The sequence below is a fragment of the Pongo abelii genome, chromosome 1 (assembly GCF_028885655.2).
Source record: "Pongo abelii isolate AG06213 chromosome 1, NHGRI_mPonAbe1-v2.0_pri, whole genome shotgun sequence".
In the NCBI taxonomy this organism is placed as follows: Eukaryota; Metazoa; Chordata; class Mammalia; order Primates; family Hominidae; genus Pongo; species Pongo abelii.
Genome location: NC_071985.2, coordinates 98445854 through 98463609, shown reverse-complemented (window position 1 = coordinate 98463609; position 17756 = coordinate 98445854). Strand labels below are relative to the sequence as shown.

Genomic DNA, 17756 nt, shown 5'->3' with positions numbered 1-17756 from the left:
GCAAACATATGACATATGCTTTCTCTCTATTTTATATAATCAGAAACTAGAAAGGTATTGAATTGGAATGGGTCCATTCAGCTCTAGTGATAGGCACTAATGGACAGTCCTTCTGGTGTGGAATAAGAGCCTGGCATGGGAGATGTAGTAAACATCAGAGATGCACTCTATGTTCTCGGCTCTTGTAGCAGCCTTGAACTGAGTTTCATTCTAGTCTAGACTATGAGGCTTGAAATTCCTGATGTTTTATCCACAGGAGCCAAAGCTCACGAAACCTAGGGTTCCTTGAGCAGTGGAGATGTAGTATAATCCTTGGATGTAATGTAAATCTTCAGAATATCTTTTCTGTTTCTGAACTTTAGGGAGAAGTGTTCTACCTTTCAATGATTCAACCGGGTCTCATCTACACAGAGGGCAAAGCAGGAAATGATTTAGATACCCAAACTGATCAACATTAAGATATGATTATTTCACCCAATTTACCACCTAGATTTCACTGAATCAGAAAACCCTAGAATTGCTGCTCAAAGAACCAAAAAGCCCTTATGTGAATGCTAGTACTCAAAAACATCCTTGTAGGGAGATACAGCAGAGGATAGAGGGAAGAAATACATTCTCAATCTCTTAAATCGAATTGAAGGTGAACTCGACATATAGATTTCTTTTTTGGCTTTGTGTTGCTTTACCTCTGGTGCTCACATAGCCTAGTACTGGTAGGATTTCTGCTCTTGCACATAGTCATAGAGGGGGTTGGGAACAGTAGCTCCCTTGGTAGGGTGACCACGCTGTTCTCTGCTTTGGGGACTCCCACTGCTCTGGGTTGGATAGAAGGATGGTTCAGTGTGTCTTTTCTGTGAGCCTTGGCTCTGGTCATCCTCTTTCATGTGGAATTTTTCTCTGTTAGGACAGCTTCTCTGGGTCACTTGGGATTTTTGATTCTGAGATCCTTGATACCTCTCTTTCTCCTCATAGTTTTGTCTATTATGTTGTTGCTGATGGTTTTGATCCTCTTCATGGGTTTGCCTGTCTCGTCTCTGATGGTTCTGCTCATCTTCATGGGTTTGCATGTCTCGTCTCTGATGGTTCTGCTCGTCTTTATGGGTTTGCCTGTCCCGTCTCTGACGGTTCTGCTCGTCTTCGTGCGTTTGCCTGTCTCGTCTCTGACGGTTCTGCTTGTCTTCATGGGTTTGCCTGTCTTGTCTCTGAAGGGTCTGCTTGTCTTCATGGGTTTGCCTGTCTCGTCTCTGACGGTCCTGCTCGTCTTCATGGGTTTGCCTGTCTCGTCTCTGATGGGTCTGCTCGTCTTCATAGGTTTGCCTGTCTCGTCTCTGATGGTTCTGCTCGTCTTCATGGGTTTGCCTGTCTCGTCTCTGACGGCTCTGTTCATCTTCATGTGTTTGTCTGTCTCGTCTCTGATGGTTCTGCTCATCTTCATGGGTTCGCCTGTCCTGTGTCCCACATGGACCTTCCTGACCCTCATGGCTGTGTCTATCCCAACTTTGATGGCCCTGCTCTTCCTCTGCCCAGTGGCTCAGCCCCTCACCATGACTCTGCCTGGTCTGGGCCTGTCTGTGGCCCTGCTCACTACTGCATGATTGCCAGTCTCTCCCTTTGTGACAAAGTGGTCTTTCTTGTTGGATTTGTGCTAAGAGTTTGTGTTGGTGGTGTTGGCTATCCTCTTCAGGCTCCCATACCTGGTGGCTGTTCTGCTGTGAGTCCCTAGACTGGAATCCCTGTCCCTGGTTTTGGTACCCTTCCTGTCCTGGAGTCTGTTGACTTAGCCTCCCTAATCTTCCTGATTGTTCAACATAAGAGGCTTTTCTTGTTCCTTTAGTCCCTTGGAAGTACTTATTTTGCCCTTGTATTTCCCCAGTCTGTGATTGAATATAGTGGGAACTCTGGCCTTGTCTGTCTGTCTGACCATAATGATAGCTCTGGCCTTGTCTGTCTGTCTGACCGTAATGGGAACTCTGGCCTTGTCTGTCTGTCTGACCATAATGGGAACTCTGGCCTTGTCTGTCTGTCTGACCATAGTGGGAACTCTGGCCTTGTCTGTCCATCTGACCATAGTGGGAACTCTGGCCTTGTCTGTCCATCTGACCATAGTGGGAACTTTGGCCTTGTCCGCCTGGGTGACCATAATGATAACTCTGGTCTTGTCTGTCTGTCTGACCATAGTGGGAACTCTGGCCTTGTCTGTCTGGCTGACTGTAGTGGGAACTCTGGCCTTGTCTGTCTGTCTGACTGTAGTGGGAACTCTGGCCTTGTCTGTCTGTCTGATCATAATGATAACTCTGGTCTTGTCTGTCCATCTGACCGTAGTGGGAACTCTGGCCTTGTCTGTCTGTCTGACCACAGCCTAATTCCTGACCCAGCCTCTCAGACTGTCCACAATAAGAGCCTGATTTCTGTTGATTTGTCTGGTTAAAGCGAGAGGCTTGTCCAAGTGTTTCAGATTGTTGTGCAAGTCTTTCAGACTGACCATAATGAGAATCCTGAACTGGTTTTCCACACCGATTTAAGGCAAAGACATGTCCCTGCCATTTAGCCTGGCCACTGGTAGATTTGTGACTCACTTTTTTACCAGAGCTGGGGTCTTGACTTTGTCTCTCCGACTGATCAAAGCTGAAATCCTTGTCTCGTCTCTCAGATTGATTGTGGTGAGAATCTCTGTCTTGTCTCTCAGGCTGACCATGGTGGGAATCTCTGTCTTGTTTCTCAGACTGACCATGGTGAGAATCTCTGTCTTGTCTCTCAGGCTGCCCATGGTGGGAATCTCCATCTTGTCTCTCAGGCTGACTGTGGTGGGAGTTCTGCCTTTCTTCCTCGTGCCTCTGTCTGTGTTGTCTGCCTGTGTTTCCTGGGAACTTACGGTCTTGTGCTCCTTCCTGCCCCCTTTCTTGCTGTGAGGTCCTGCCTCCATGTGACTTATTGTCTAGCTTACGATAGCAGGCTTGGACCAACTGGAACACCAACAAGAGGTACTCATGAAAATCAACATGTCCATCTCGGTCTTGATCTAAGAGGTTCAAGATGGTTTCCACAGTCTCTGGGTTATTTGGTCTCTGTTAGGAGATAAAACAAAGAGCAAAATCAGATGCTGTCCTGTGCATACTAAGATGTGTATCAGTGTTCATGCCCCAATCCATTTGGTGCTGCATGGACCTTCCTAGTTTGAAAAACCATTAATCTGAAGTGGTGTGGACTTGGCGCTAGTCTTTGATCAGCTGGTTCTCAGAACCTTGCTGGATCAATGGGAGCATGACCATAGGGAGTAGATACATTTATTTAAAATCAGCTCCATTAGTAATTAATTTGATTAATTTCAAAGTTATCCCATTCCATCACAGGCTATATCCTAGTTGTTTACCCCCTTTTTTTTACTCACTGCACTGTGAGATCCTAGAAGGAGGGGGAGCTGATTTTATTCATGTTTGTATTCCTTGTGCCTAGGGGCATAGAGCAGGTGCTCAGTGACTCTTTATTGGTTGAATGAATGAATACATGAAAAGATGTGCGGATAGCACTAAATGAATACATGAAAAGATGTGTAGATAGCACTAAATATAGAAATCAAGGTATGAATCTTAGGTTTTCTTCTGAGAAATTATTCCCTGTTACCTTGAAGTTATACTCTCTCCTGTTCAAATTCAGATACAAGGAGGTGTGTGTGTGTGTGTGTGTGTGTGTGTGTGTGTGTATGCTGGGAGAGAACTACTAAGAAGCTGCCTGAAATTCCTTTTGTTACAGGGCAGAGCAAGCCCAAATAAAACAAAGCATCCGACCCTGGTGCAGGTGTCAGAGTCATTCACACTTGATCTCATGGGGCTATGTGTCTGTGTATCTTACCCGGAGGATGTCTCCAAACTCAGCCAAGAGCAGTTGTTTCAACTCTTCCTTGCATAGTAAGGCACAGTCCCCATTCCCTTTGGCATATTTGTAGAATACGTCAATCACACTGAGTATGCTATTCAGGAGTTGAGCCATTTTGACAAGTACAGGCGAACCTAAAAGAAGAAACAAGATTTCTCCTGTCATTAGGAAAATGACCATGAGACAGCATTTCCAGAGGGGAAGTGACCCCTCTGGATCTGGGAAAAAGTTTAAGAAGTGAGAGACCCCCTTCTTAGCTGTACCCCTCCCTTGCCCTGACTCACAGTCGGGGACCAAATATCATTGCTATAGTGGGAGATGGTGCAAACTTGGTTCCCGTGCTATAAAAAGAGACAATTTCTTAAAAAACAAAAAATGCATTGCAGGTGTTTTACATATCCCATCCTCTACTCCAGGCAGGATTCACCTGATAGAAAATCTCATATTAGAACAAAAGGAGGGGAGGCCAGGAAGCCCAATAGAGGCAGGAACAGAAGCCAGCATAGTAGGGCATAATTTTCAACTAACAACTAGCAGACTGGAGGGGGCACTAAATAGATCCCACTGAACAGGTTTCAGTCTTGTAACGAGCCTTTCTTAAGCAAGGAAGAAGGCTGAAAGTCTCTCTTCACGGTCTAAGGAAGCTTTCTGGGAGTCTAAATTCCAGCAAATGCTTCTGGCCTGGATGATTTGGGGACATGCTTATAAAATGAATTCAATGAATATGAAAGCTGTTACAGACAAAAATAGCAAGTGGGTACATAGCCAAATTAAGGGCACAGGTTATAGGAGGTATATATAATCAGTTAGGTCCACATTGGCCATGCTGGGAGACTTGGGTCTTTTGGGATCTAAATCTCAATTACATTTTTTTCTTGTGGTATGAAAATTCCAGTTAGTGGGTTTATAGGCCTCCAAACTGAAGCCCTATCTGCAGAGCATGTTGAATTGCCAAAAGCATACAAACAGTGATGTCTATAAGAATAAGCAACAAATAATGGATCACATGGGACAAGCTGGGTCCCTTGTTGTAATTCAATGCAATGAGACTTGAGCATTGCTAGGCCCATGGTCCAGAGCCTTGGCCCTAAACTATTAGGTCTTTCCTAACTTGCACAAAAAGTAAATGCTCCACTATGGGAGACTAAGCTATTCATCAATTGTTCTAGCCTTCAGTTTTGGGATGCCTAGGACACATTGAAGTGAAGGCATTTGCATTTTACAGGCACAGAAGTAGTCCACCCCAGCTATTGTCATATTCTCAGAGCCAGAAAAATGAAGCGGAAGGTAACCAAGGCTATTACCCATAGGAATTAAGTCTCAGACCTCCCCAGCCTGGTGCATTATAGGGCTCTTGAGAGCCTTGTAGATACTACCAATGCTCCCCTATGCATGTCTTACCTGCTTGAGGAGGAAGGAACAGAAGATTCAGGAGTCAGAGAGGATATTAGAGACCTAAAAACTCATCCTATTTATAGGGGTTTTAATTATCCTACCAGGCCATCCCAGGAGACACCCATTCTGTGGCAAAGCCTGAATCACTCTGGTCCCAGCCCAGCTCAGCCCAGCTTGACCTCTCCCTCTGCAAACTGTTTGGTTTATTTACTTCCCCCACTTGCTCATGAACCTGTTTGTCACTACAGTAGGTGACACTGTTTAAGTTCCAGCCCCATTTAATTAAGAGAATGTGTGTGTATGTGTATGTATTTGTGCTGTGAGGGTCCCAAAAGACAGAGGTGTTGGCTGAGTTCATCCTTAATATATGTCACTTGCCAATACTAATAGAGGGCAACAGTCAGCTCATACTGAAGAAGGATATCTATGTGGTCACTTACAAACATATGTCAAAGTTGGAACTAGAGATTCTATTTATTTGGCCAGAATATAGTTCCTTGAAGAGGTTTCTTTTAGACTAACCTTTTTCTTGTGCTGGTAGATATTTGGATATTAACCTATTAACTTATTTTGAATTACTATTATTTTTTCATTTAACAGCTCCACAGGCTAGTTGGGAGAAGTAGATACATGGTCAGTTTTGGGGATGAGGGGCACCAATGGTGGAACTTCTACCACTTAAGCCTTCTAAGACTTACTACTAAAAAGTTTGAGTTGAGGGACAACATGGAAGTTTATGATATCTGTGAGAGAGAAATGCTGCTAGAGACCCCAGCTTCTGTTCATTTCCCATCTCCGTGTCCTTGGATGCCAGCACAGTGTCTTGAGCATGGGAAATTCTTAGTAAATATTTTTGGGGTAAATGAATTATTGGATTTGGAAGCATTGAAGAATCTTATGTAAGGTGCAAAAAGCTGTAGACTCACCTGTATTTCTATGTTTGTCTCACATCTAGATCCCTGTTTGGACTTTTTCCTATGTAACCATCAGCCAATCCATTATTATTATTATTATTTTTTTAAAATAAAATTCTATTTTCATTTATTTTTATTGTGGTAAAATATACAAAATATACAGTTTATCATTTTAACTTAAGGTGTACATTTCAGTGGGATTTAGTACATTCACATTTTTGTGCAGCCATCACACTATCTTCTCCAGAACTTTTTCCTCTTATTTTCTCTTTTTTTTTTCTTTTATTATTATTATTATTATACTTTAGGTTTTATGGTACATGTGCGCAATGTGCAGGTAAGTTACATATGTATACATGTGCCATGCTGGTGCACTGCACCCACTAACTCGTCATCTAGCATTAGGTATATCTCCCAATGCTATCCCTCCCCCCTCCCCCCACCCCACAACAGTCCCCAGAGTGTGATGTTCCCCTTCCTGTGTCCATGTGTTCTCATTGTTCAATTCCCACCTATGAGTGAGAATATGCGGTGTTTGGTTTTTTGTTCTTGCGATAGTTTACTGAGAATGATGATTTCCAATTTCATCCATGTCCCTACAAAGGACATGAACTCATCATTTTTTATGGCTGCATAGTATTCCATGGTGTATATGTGCCACATTTTCTTAATCCAGTCTATCGTTGTTGGACATTTGGGTTGGTTCCAAGTCTTTGCTATTGTGAATAATGCCGCAATAAACATACGTGTGCATGTGTCTTTATAGCAGCATGATTTATAGTCCTTTGGGTATATACCCAGTAATGGGATGGCTGGGTCGAATGGAATTTCTAGTTCTAGATCCCTGAGGAATCGCCACACTGACTTCCACAAGGGTTGAACTAGTTTACAGTCCCACCAACAGTGTAAAAGTGTTCCTATTTCTCCACATCCTCTCCAGCACCTGTTGTTTCCTGACTTTTTAATGATTGCCATTCTAACTGGTGTGAGATGGTATCTCATTGTGGTTTTGATTTGCATTTCTCTGATGGCCAGTGATGGTGAGCATTTTTTCATGTGTTTTTTGGCTGCATAAATGTCTTCTTTTGAGAAGTGTCTGTTCATGTCCTTCGCCCACTTTTTGATGGGGTTGTTTGTTTTTTTCTTGTAAATTTGTTGGAGTTCATTGTAGATTCTGGATATTAGCCCTTTGTCAGATGAGTAGGTTGTGAAAATTTTCTCCCACTTTGTAGGTTGCCTGTTCACTCTGATGGTAGTTTCTTTTGCTGTGCAGAAGCTCTTGAGTTTAATTAGATCCCATTTGTCAATTTTGGCTTTTGTTGCCATTGCTTTTGGTGTTTTAGACATGAAGTCCTTGCCCATGCCTATGTCCTGAATGGTAATGCCTAGGTTTTCTTCTAGGGTTATTATGGTTTTAGGTCTAACATTTAAGTCTTTAATCCATCTTGAATTGATTTTTGTATAAGGTGTAAGGAAGGGATCCAGTTTCAGCTTTCTACATACGGCTAGCCAGTTTTCCCAGCACCATTTATTAAATAGGGAATCCTTTCCCCATTTTTTGTTTTTGTCAGGTTTGTCAAAGATCAGATAGTTGTAGATATGTGGCATTATTTCTGACGGCTCTGTTCTGTTCCATTGATCTATATCTCTGTTTTGGTACCAGTACCATGCTGTTTTGGTTACTGTAGCCTTGTAGTATAGTTTGAAGTCAGGTAGTGTGATGCCTCCAGCTTTGTTCTTTTGGCTTAGGATTGACTTGGCGATGCGGGCTCTTTTTTGGTTCCATATGAACTTTAAAGTAGTTTTTTCCAATTCTGTGAAGAAAGTCATTGGTAGCTTGATGGGGATGGCATTGAATCTGTAAATTACCTTGGGAAGGATGGCCATTTTCATGATATTGATTCTTCCTACCCATGAGCATGGAATGTTCTTCCATTTGTTTGTATCCTCTTTTATTTCCTTGAGCAGTGGTTTGTAGTTCTCCTTGAAGAGGTCTTTCACATCCCTTGTAAGTTGGATTCCTAGATATTTTATTCTCTTTGAAGCAATTGTGAATGGGAGTTCACTCATGATTTGGCTCTCTGTTTCTCTGTTATTGATGTATAAGAATGCTTGTGATTTTTGCACATTGATTTTGTATCCTGAGACTTTGCTGAAGTTGCTTATCAGCTTAAGGAGATTTTGGGCTGAGACAATGGGGTTTTCTAGATATACTATCATGTCATCTGCAAACAGGGACAATTTGACTTCCTCTTTTCCTAATTGAATACCCTTGATTTCCTTCTCCTGCCTAATTGCCCTGGCCAGAACTTCCAACACTATGTTGAATAGAAGTGGCGAGAGAGGGCATCCCTGTCTTGTGCCAGTTTTCAAAGGGAATGCTTCCAGTTTTTGCCCATTCAGTATGATATTGGCTGTGGGTTTGTCATAAATAGCTCTTATTATTTTGAGATACGTCCCATCTATTCCTAATTTATTGAGAGTTTTTAGCATGAAGGGTTGTTGAATTTTGTCAAAGGCCTTTTCTGCATCTATTGAGATAATCATGTGGTTTTTGTCTTTCGTTCTGTTTATATGCTGGATTACATTTATTGATTTGCGTATATTGAACCAGCCTTGCATCCCAGGGATGAAGCCCACTTGATCATGGTGGATAAGCTTTTTGATGTGCTGCTGGATTCTGTTTGCCAGTATTTTATTGAGGATTTTTGCATCAATGTTCATCAAGGATATTGGTCTAAAATTCTCTTTTTTTGTTGTGTCTCTGCCAGGCTTTGGTATCAGGATGATGCTGGCCTCATAAAATGAGTTAGGGAGGATTCCCTCTTTTTCTATTGATTGGAATAGTTTCAGAAGGAATGGTACCAGCTCCTCCTTGTACCTCTGGTAGAATTCGGCTGTGAATCCATCTGGACCTGGACTTTTTTTGGTTGGTAAGCTATTGATTATTGCCACAATTTCAGCTCCTGTTATTGGTCTATTCAGAGATTCAACTTCTTCCTGGTTTAGTCTTGGGAGGGTGTATGTGTTGAGGAATTTATCCATTTCTTCTAGATTTTCTAGTTTATTTGCATAGAGGTGTTTGTAATATTCTCTGATGGTAGTTTGTATTTCTGTGGGATCGGTGGTGATATCCCCTTTATCATTTTTTATTGCATCTATTTGATTCTTCTCTCTTTTTTTCTTTATTAATCTTGCTAGCGGTCTATCAATTTTGTTGATCCTTTCAAAAAACCAGCTCCTGGATTCATTTATTTTTTGAAGGGTTTTTTGTGTCTCTATTTCCTTCAGTTCTGCTCTGATTTTAGTTATTTCTTGCCTTCTGCTAGCTTTTGAATGTGTTTGCTCTTGCTTTTCTAGTTCTTTTAATTGTGATGTTAGGGTGTCTATTTTGGATCTTTCCTGCTTTCTCTTGTGGGCATTTAGTGCTATAAATTTCCCTCTACACACTGCTTTGAATGCATCCCAGAGATTCTGGTATGTTGTGTCTTGGTTCTCGTTGGTTTCAAAGAACATCTTTATTTCTGCCTTCATTTCGTTATGTACCCAGTAGTCATTCAGGAGCAGGTTGTTCAGTTTCCACGTAGTTGAGCGGTTTTGAGTGAGATTCTTAATCCTGAGTTCTAGCTTGATTGCACTGTGATCTGAGAGACAGTTTGTTACAATTTCTGTTCTTTTACATTTATTGAGGAGAGCTTTACTTCCAAGTATATGGTCAATTTTGGAATAGGTGTGGTGTGGTGCTGAAAAAAATGTATATTCTGTTGATTTGGGGTGGAGAGTTCTGTAGATGTCTATTAGGTCCGCTTGGTGCAGAGCTGAGTTCAATTCCTGGGTATCCTTGTTGACTTTCTGTCTCCTTGATCTGTCTAATGTTGATAGTGGGGTGTTAAAGTCTCCCATTATTAATGTGTGGGAGTCTAAGTCTCTTTGTAGGTCACTCAGGACTTGCTTTATGAATCTGGGTGCTCCTGTATTGGGTGCATATATATTTAGGATAGTTAGCTCTTCTTGGTGAATTAATCCCTTTACCATTATGTAATGGCCTTCTTTGTCTCTTTTGATCTTTGTTGGTTTAAAGTCTGTTTTATCAGAGACTAGGATTGCAACCCCTGCCTTTTTTTGTTTTCCATTTGCTTGGTAGATCTTCCTCCATCCTTTTATTTTGAGCCTATGTGTGTCTGTGCACGTGAGATGGGTTTCCTGAATACAGCACACTGATGGGTCTTGAGTCTTTATCCAGTTTGCCAGTCTGTGTCTTTTAATTGGAGCATTTAGTCCATTTACATTTAAAGTTAATATTGTTATGTGTGAATCTGATCCTGTCATTATGATGTTAGCTGGATATTTTGCTCGTTAGTTGATGCAGTCTCTTCCTAGTCTCGATGTTCTTTACATTTCGGTATGATTTTGCAGTGGCTGGTACCGGTTGTGCCTTTCCATGTTTAGCGCTTCCTTCAGGAGCTCTTTTAGGGCAGGCCTGGTGGTGACAAAATCTCTCAGCATTTGCTTGTCTGTAAAGTATTTTATTTCTCCTTCACTTATGAAGCTTAGTTTGGCAGGATATGAAATTCTGGGTTGAAAATTCTTTTCTTTAAGAATGTTGAATATTGGCCCCCACTCTCTTCTGGCTTGTAGGGTTTCTGCCGAGAGATCCGCTGTTAGTCTGATGGGCTTCCCTTTGATGGTAACCCGACCTTTCTCTCTGGCTGCCCTTAACATTTTTTCCTTCATTTCAACTTTGGTGAATCTGACAATTATGTGTCTTGGAGTTGCTCTTCTCGAGGAGTATCTTTGTGGCGTTCTCTATATTTCCTGAATCTGAATGTTGGCCTGCCTTGCTAGATTGGGGAAGTTCTCCTGGATAATATCCTGCAGAGTGTTTTCCAACTTGTTTCCATTCTCCCCGTCACTTTCAGGTACACCAATCAGACGTAGATTTGGTCTTTTCACATAGTCCCACATTTCTTGGAGGCTTTGCTCGTTTCTTTTTATTCTTTTTTCTCTAAACTTCCCTTCTCGCTTCATTTCATTCATTTCATCTTCCAGGGCTGATACCCTTTCTTCCATTTGATCGCATCGGCTCCTGAGGCTTCTGCATTCTTCACGTAGTTCTCGAGCCTTGGTTTTCAGCTCCATCAGCTCCTTTAAGCACTTCTCTGTATTGGTTATTCTAGTTATACATTCTTCTAAATTTTTTTCAAAGTTTTCAACTTCTTTGCCTTTGGTTTGAATATCCTCCCGTAGCTCGGAGTAATTTGATCGACTGAAGCCTTCTTCTCTCAGCTCATCAAAGTCATTCTCCGTCCAGCTTTGTTCCGTTGCTGGTGAGGAACTGCATTCCTTTGGAGGAGGAGAGGTACTCTGGTTTTTAGAGTTTCCAGTTTTTCTGCTCTGTTTTTTCCCCATCTTTGTGGTTTTATCTACTTTTGGTCTTTGATGATGGTGATGTACAGATGGGTTTTTGGTGTGGATGTCCTTTCTTTTAGTTTTCCTTCTAACAGACAGAACCCTCAGCTGCAGGTCTGTTGGAGTACCTGGCCGGCCGTGTGAGGTGTCAGTCTGCCCCTCAGATGGAAATGCAGAAATCACCTGTGTTCTGCGTCGCTCGCGCTGGGAGCTGTAGACCGGAGCTGTTCCTATTCGGCCATCTTGGCTCCTCCCCCCCGCCAATCCATTATTATTAATAACACTAGCTATTACTTACTATGTGTTCAGGATTCTACAAGGGAATCACAACAGGGCAGAAAGATTTTAGTTTAGTTGGAATAAAGAAGTTTCACATAGAAAAATATTTTGAACTTCAGGGATAGGACATGCTAAGTGCTGAGTATTAGAAACCTAGGTGCATGTGGAGTCCTCATGGCTGGGCCTGGACATCCCTTAGGAGGTGAGCTTCATGTTGTTCCTGAAAGGATTCAGGTGGGCAGAGAAGAAAGCAAAGAACTTCTGATTGGGGAGAAGGGAAGAATCAAAGGTACTAAGGTGAGAGTTTGGATTCGAGTGAGCTGGTAAGTCTGGGTTGAGCAGAGGGATTTAAAAGAGTAGACTTAGAAAATTTTGGAACTGAAAGGGAAATCTAGCCTCTTAATTTTAGAGATGAGGAAAGTGAGGTTCAGCTAGGTTGAGTCTATTTGCCAAGGATTTCACGGGCTATGACTAAAGCCAGGCCTGGTTTACTTGTTTCCTCACTCTAGCCCGATATACTTTCTGAGACATTCTCTGAGGCAGATTTGGGGCCTACTTTAGGGTTTATTTTAATGAGAAAGGAGAAGTAGGGTTTTGGTTAGGAAAAGCGACATAATCAAAGCATTGTTTAGAGGAAGAATCTAATGGCTCTGTTGTAGTTGGTCAGATGTCTCAGTTTGTCTGGGACTAAGGAGTTTCCCAGGACATGAGACTTTCAGTGGGATAGTTCTGGGCAGTCTGGACTGAGTTGGTCACCCTAAACTATGGTGTACAAGATAAATTGGAAAGAGGAGTACTGGGCAGTGTGACCAGTTAGGAGTCTATTATATGGCACGGGTGAGAAGTGACAAGGACTTCGACCTGGATGCAGTAGTTCAAAACTATAGGAAGGTAGATGGATAATAGCAGGAATAAAGGGATGAGGTCTGGGGACAGATTAGAAGAGGGGCAGGGAAAGTGGGAACATTAGGTGAGATTCCAAGTCTTTAAGTCTAGATAACTAGTAGAACTATGGTACACTGAAGAAATGTAACTTCTGAAGGGGGACTGCTGGGTCTAAGATCTAGTGCTTCTATTGGCATTTCCCAGGCTCTCTGCCTTTTGTAGTCTTGTTATCATCCCTCCAGCTTGCATCCTTGGCTGTTTGGGGTCTCCCAGTACAAGTCAGGACTTTCTTAAGTCTATTCATAAATTCTGAGAGCTGGGTCACGTTAAGGTTCTCCTTATACTTTTGCATCTCTACTTAGTGCTGTTCAGTTATGTCTCTTCTCACCTGTTAGAATAAAAGACCTAGAGAAGATTTGGTTGTCCCCAGAGGCAAATAAGAGGAGTAGGGGTGGGATGAGCAGGGGATGAAGACAATAGCCATCAGGACACAGAACAACAATGCTGTGTCCCCTTTCTCTTGGCATGTTCCACGGCTCTCTAGCAACTGTTTCTTTTGGTTAGATGGGCAGTTCTCTTTGTTTGATGTTGCAGTGAGAGAAAGATTATGTTAGGATCTGCTATGTGTGCATTCATTTAACACTTAATACATTCCGATAGAATAGGCAGAGAACTATGTTGATCAGCCAATCAGTTAATCAATTAGTATTTGTGACCATACAGAGGGCGCCCTTTTGTGGGCACTGAGATAAAATGTAGTCTTTGTCCTTAAAGAACTTTCAATGCCACTGGGATTGAAATAAAACACCTTTGAAGGAATCATAAAATGTGACCTTTGTTTCTTTATCTGTAAAAGGAGAGGGTTGGAGCTTTATTTTGGCATTGGCATTCTGAGATTCTGTCATGCCAATCTTAAGGTTAACAGTGGCTTTAAAGGTCATATTTAAACATTGCTCTATTCAGATATTCGATAAAGACCTCAGAATTTGTGCTTCTCAGTCTTTCTCTGTGGAAAATGGAGAAGTCAATTATGGGTGTCCTGTTTCTTCATTAACATTTATGAATTTCATGAGGACCTACACTATTTTAAAAAACTGTTTTTCAATGTGTTTTGCAGCTTTAAATGCAGTCATGTTATAGTGTGACCTTTGGTCTCAAAGGCAAGATGTTTTTAAGCTACAATTTATTGAAATCTTATTGTGTGCTAGGCTCTGCATTAAGCATTTTATATATATTATCTCCTTAAAAATAATTTCAATTTTTATTTCATATTCCATGAGTATATGTGAAGGTTTATTACATGGGTATACTGCTTGGCATTGAGCTTTGGGATATGAATAATCCCATTGCCCAGATAGTGAGCATAGCACCCAATAATTTTTCAATCGTTTCTCCCCTTCTTCCCCCTTCTAGTAGTCCCCAGTGTCTATTGTTGTCATCATTATGTTCCAGAGTACCCAGTGTTGAGCTCCCACTTATAAGTGAGAATATGTGGTATTTGGTTTTCTGCTCCTGCACTAATTTGCTAGGATAATGGCCTTCAGCTGCATCTTATGCACCTGACAAAGGTCTAATATTCCAAATCTATAAACTTATTATCTTGTTTAATTCCCACAAAAACTCCATGAGGCGGAGAATATTGTCTTCATTTTTCAAACAAGGATACTGGGGCTCAGAGAAGGATAAGTAACTTGCTCAAGGTCACACAACTTGCAACTGGCTGAGCTGAGGCTTGAACCCATGTCTTCCTGATTCCAAAGCCCTTGTTTGCAATCCCTATGTTATGTTGCCTCTTTTGGAACAGGACTGGTGATTACTCCCTCCCCAATGAGAGAAATAACTTTCCACCTAGACTGAAGTGAGTAAGACCAGGGTAACTTCCTTATGACATACTGTGAAGGAATCTGACCTTGAAATGAGAATCTCCTGACCCTTAACCAGTCAAATATTTATTATTTTCTTATGCTTCTCCAGAACTTAGATGATTTCAACACTAAAGGACCTTGTAATCTATTTGGGAAGATAAGACAGATGCTTCTATTTACAGAAACAAAACCCACAGAGAAAAAAAATACCCTTCTCTCTTTACAATTGACAGCTCTGGGCACTGGTTTGACATGAGACTGAAGAAGTTCTGCTTGTTGCCCATTCCCTGCAGTTCTTGATCCTACTGTAAGCCTTTGCTGTTCATTTCTCTCGGGATGCAGATGTGCCTAGTGGGTGTGACAGGTACTATTTTGAGCTAATGGAGTTTTCAGGAAGTCTCCTTGTCATATTTTGGCCAAATCATTAAGGATAATTATCATGGAACTCTCAGACTTCCTTTTTCCTTCTTTTGAGATGTTGGGTTTCTATTGAGATGAATCCTACAGGATCCAGAGGATGGCTATTGTATTACAAGGGAAGACCCCTGTGTAATGCTGGGGCAGGCACTTTTTTCTTGCTTAGCCCTTTGGCATTAAGCAGGTGGATAAACTGCAGATGGGGCAAATGAACACCTTCCCCTGGAGAGGAGCACAACTAATTAATAGACATAAAACTCTTTGAGATCTCTTGATATTGAAAGGTCATTTATTATCAACTGCACAAATAAGTTCCCGTTTAAAAATCTTTTCTTGTAGGTGAATTACTGCCCTGTTAATTATAGGCCATTTCGCTTTTAATAACATCTGTGGGAGTCAGTGGTTTCTGAAGGTAACGCTGATATCAGCGATATTTTTACTCTGTCAGAAAATGCGTTCTGAGCCGAAGGAAGGAAGCCTAGGTTTCCTGGGGATTGAGTGCACAGGTTTCAGTGTGGAGCTGTGCTCCTCCTCCCTGGCTTGCAGCCCAGCCTTTTCTTCTACTGTGGGCTTTTGTTTTTGGATACAAGAGCCAGCATTGCTCCTCTCCCCAGCATCACAGGCCCTATCTTCCCCACGATGAAATGAACTAGAAAATGTCAGAAATCACTGCTAACACAGCCCATGGAATTTTAGGTAATTCCTAGCACATGGTTAATAAGGCTACAGACCAAAACTGAGATCTTCAAAGTGGCTGACCATGGCAGAATTTGGATCATTCAGGTCAGGTTTCGGAGTTTCTTCTTTTTCTTTTTGTTAAAAGAGCTTTATTGAGATGTAATTCACATACCATACAATTCACCCATTTAAAGTGTACGATTCAATGTTATCTAGTATTGTTCAGCCATTGCCAAGATCCCCCTGAAAGAAATTCTGTCCCCATTAGCAGTCATCTGCCATTCTGCCCTCTTCCAGCCCCTGGCAGCCACTAATCTGTTTTCTGTCTCTATGGATTTACCTATTCTGGATATTTCATGGAAATGAAATCACACAATATGTGGCATTTTTTTGGACTAGCTTATTTTACACAACATAATATTTTTAAGGTTCATACATGTTGAAGCAGATTTTAGCACTTCTTTTCCTTTAAGTCTGAGTAATAGTCCATTATATGAATAGACAGTGTATCACATTTTGCTTATCCATTCATCCATTGGTGGCCATTTGGGCTGTTTCCTCCTTTTGGCTATTTGAATAATGCTGCTGTGAACACTCATGGACAAATTTTTGTGCGGATGTTATGTTTTTAGTCCTCTGCAACTAGGCCATGCACCTAGGGGTGGAGTTGGGTCACATGGTAACTCTATGTTTAACTTTTTGAGGAACTGCCAAACTGTTCTGAGGTTTTTTAAAAGAAATTTCTGGAGCAGGGTGGTTGGTTTAAAAGCCTTGACTTGAGGATACCAACAGGCTAAACCTGCCTGGCCAAGACACAGCTGGGCAGAGGCAAGGGCTGTGGAGTTGAACTGTGGCTCTGAATCTCCCAAAGGTCTTGCACAACCTTATGATCCAGCAGCTGCCAGAAAACCCACAATAGTAGGCACCTGATAAAGGTTTGTTGACTAAAGGAATGCATATGTCTTGAGGTAAAGTGGGAGTGGAGGAAATGGGGTAGGGAAGATAGGTAAATAGCTTTGTAATCTGTGATGTTCCCATTGTATTTTAGGGATTCTTAGCAATTCCTTTGGGGTGCCATCAGTGTTTTCAGTTCTCTCACTGCCACCCCTCCCCTGGTCAATTCCATCAGGAAGGGAAGAGGTGAATTTAAGGATGATGGTGTGTGGAAGCCAATGTTCAGGCATTTGCCTGTTCCCCTTTCGAGAACAGTCAGGTCTCCTCCTGATTTTCCTTGTAGCCCTTCCTGGACTTTCCTCACCCTGGTGCACCAGAGATCCCTTGAATTGAGACTTGGAAGCCCTGGCTTCTCTTCAGGGCCCTGAATTCACTTTCATTGTGAACTTGGGAAAGACACTTCCACATTGTGACTTTATTTCCCCCCTTATCTATAAAATGAGGAAGAGGTTTGAAGGGACAGCTGGATGAACTGGATGACTTCAGCCTCTGAAATTCTGTGTCTCCAGAGGTCTCTCATGCTCTGAGATTCTGTAAAACCTTGTTTCATGTCTCTCTCCCTTCTTCATCTTTATTCCTGCCATCTCTCGGGAGAGGTACTGGTTACTATTTGCTTGGACTTTTGTGTAACTATCAACAGATCTTCCTGCCTCTAATCTTCCTTTCTAATTTATTTTCCACACTATTCTCAGAGGAATTCTCTCTTCTCAAGAAGGGTTATCGTGTCCTTTAAGAACAAAGGGTTATAATTTTCCGTAAGAATCAGGCCCCAAAACTTTAATATGCTATTCAAGGCCTTCCATGGCAAGCAGATTTTTTTCAGTGATGTATTCTTCTTTCCAACCATACTGGACTTCTTGATGTTCTCTAAGTCAACCCTCCACTTCCTCCTGTTTCTGTTTTTATTCACTTGGCTTCTTCTTCCTGGATCCTATTCTCCCTATCTTCTATCTAAATTCTAGCCATGTAAACACATCTAAATACTTACCTTTTCTATGAAAACACTTCTGAGTCTTCCTAGTCAGACTCTCCTCTTTCTTCCCGCATCCTCTACAGTCATTTCATGGTGTTTATAATGCTCTATTTT

The 17756-nt window shown here is 41.7% G+C and overlaps 1 protein-coding gene across 1 annotated transcript; it reads right to left on the bottom strand.

Moving 5' to 3' along the window:
- Positions 1–704: 704 nt before the first annotated feature.
- On the bottom strand, positions 705–3987 carry RPTN (repetin). Its single transcript, XM_054548714.1, has 2 exons — positions 3850–3987; positions 705–3065 (listed from the first exon to the last, which is right to left on the bottom strand). Exons 1-2 carry the CDS (start codon positions 3985–3987, stop codon positions 705–707), a joined length of 2499 nt encoding a protein of 832 aa, XP_054404689.1.
- Positions 3988–17756: the final 13769 nt, after the last annotated feature.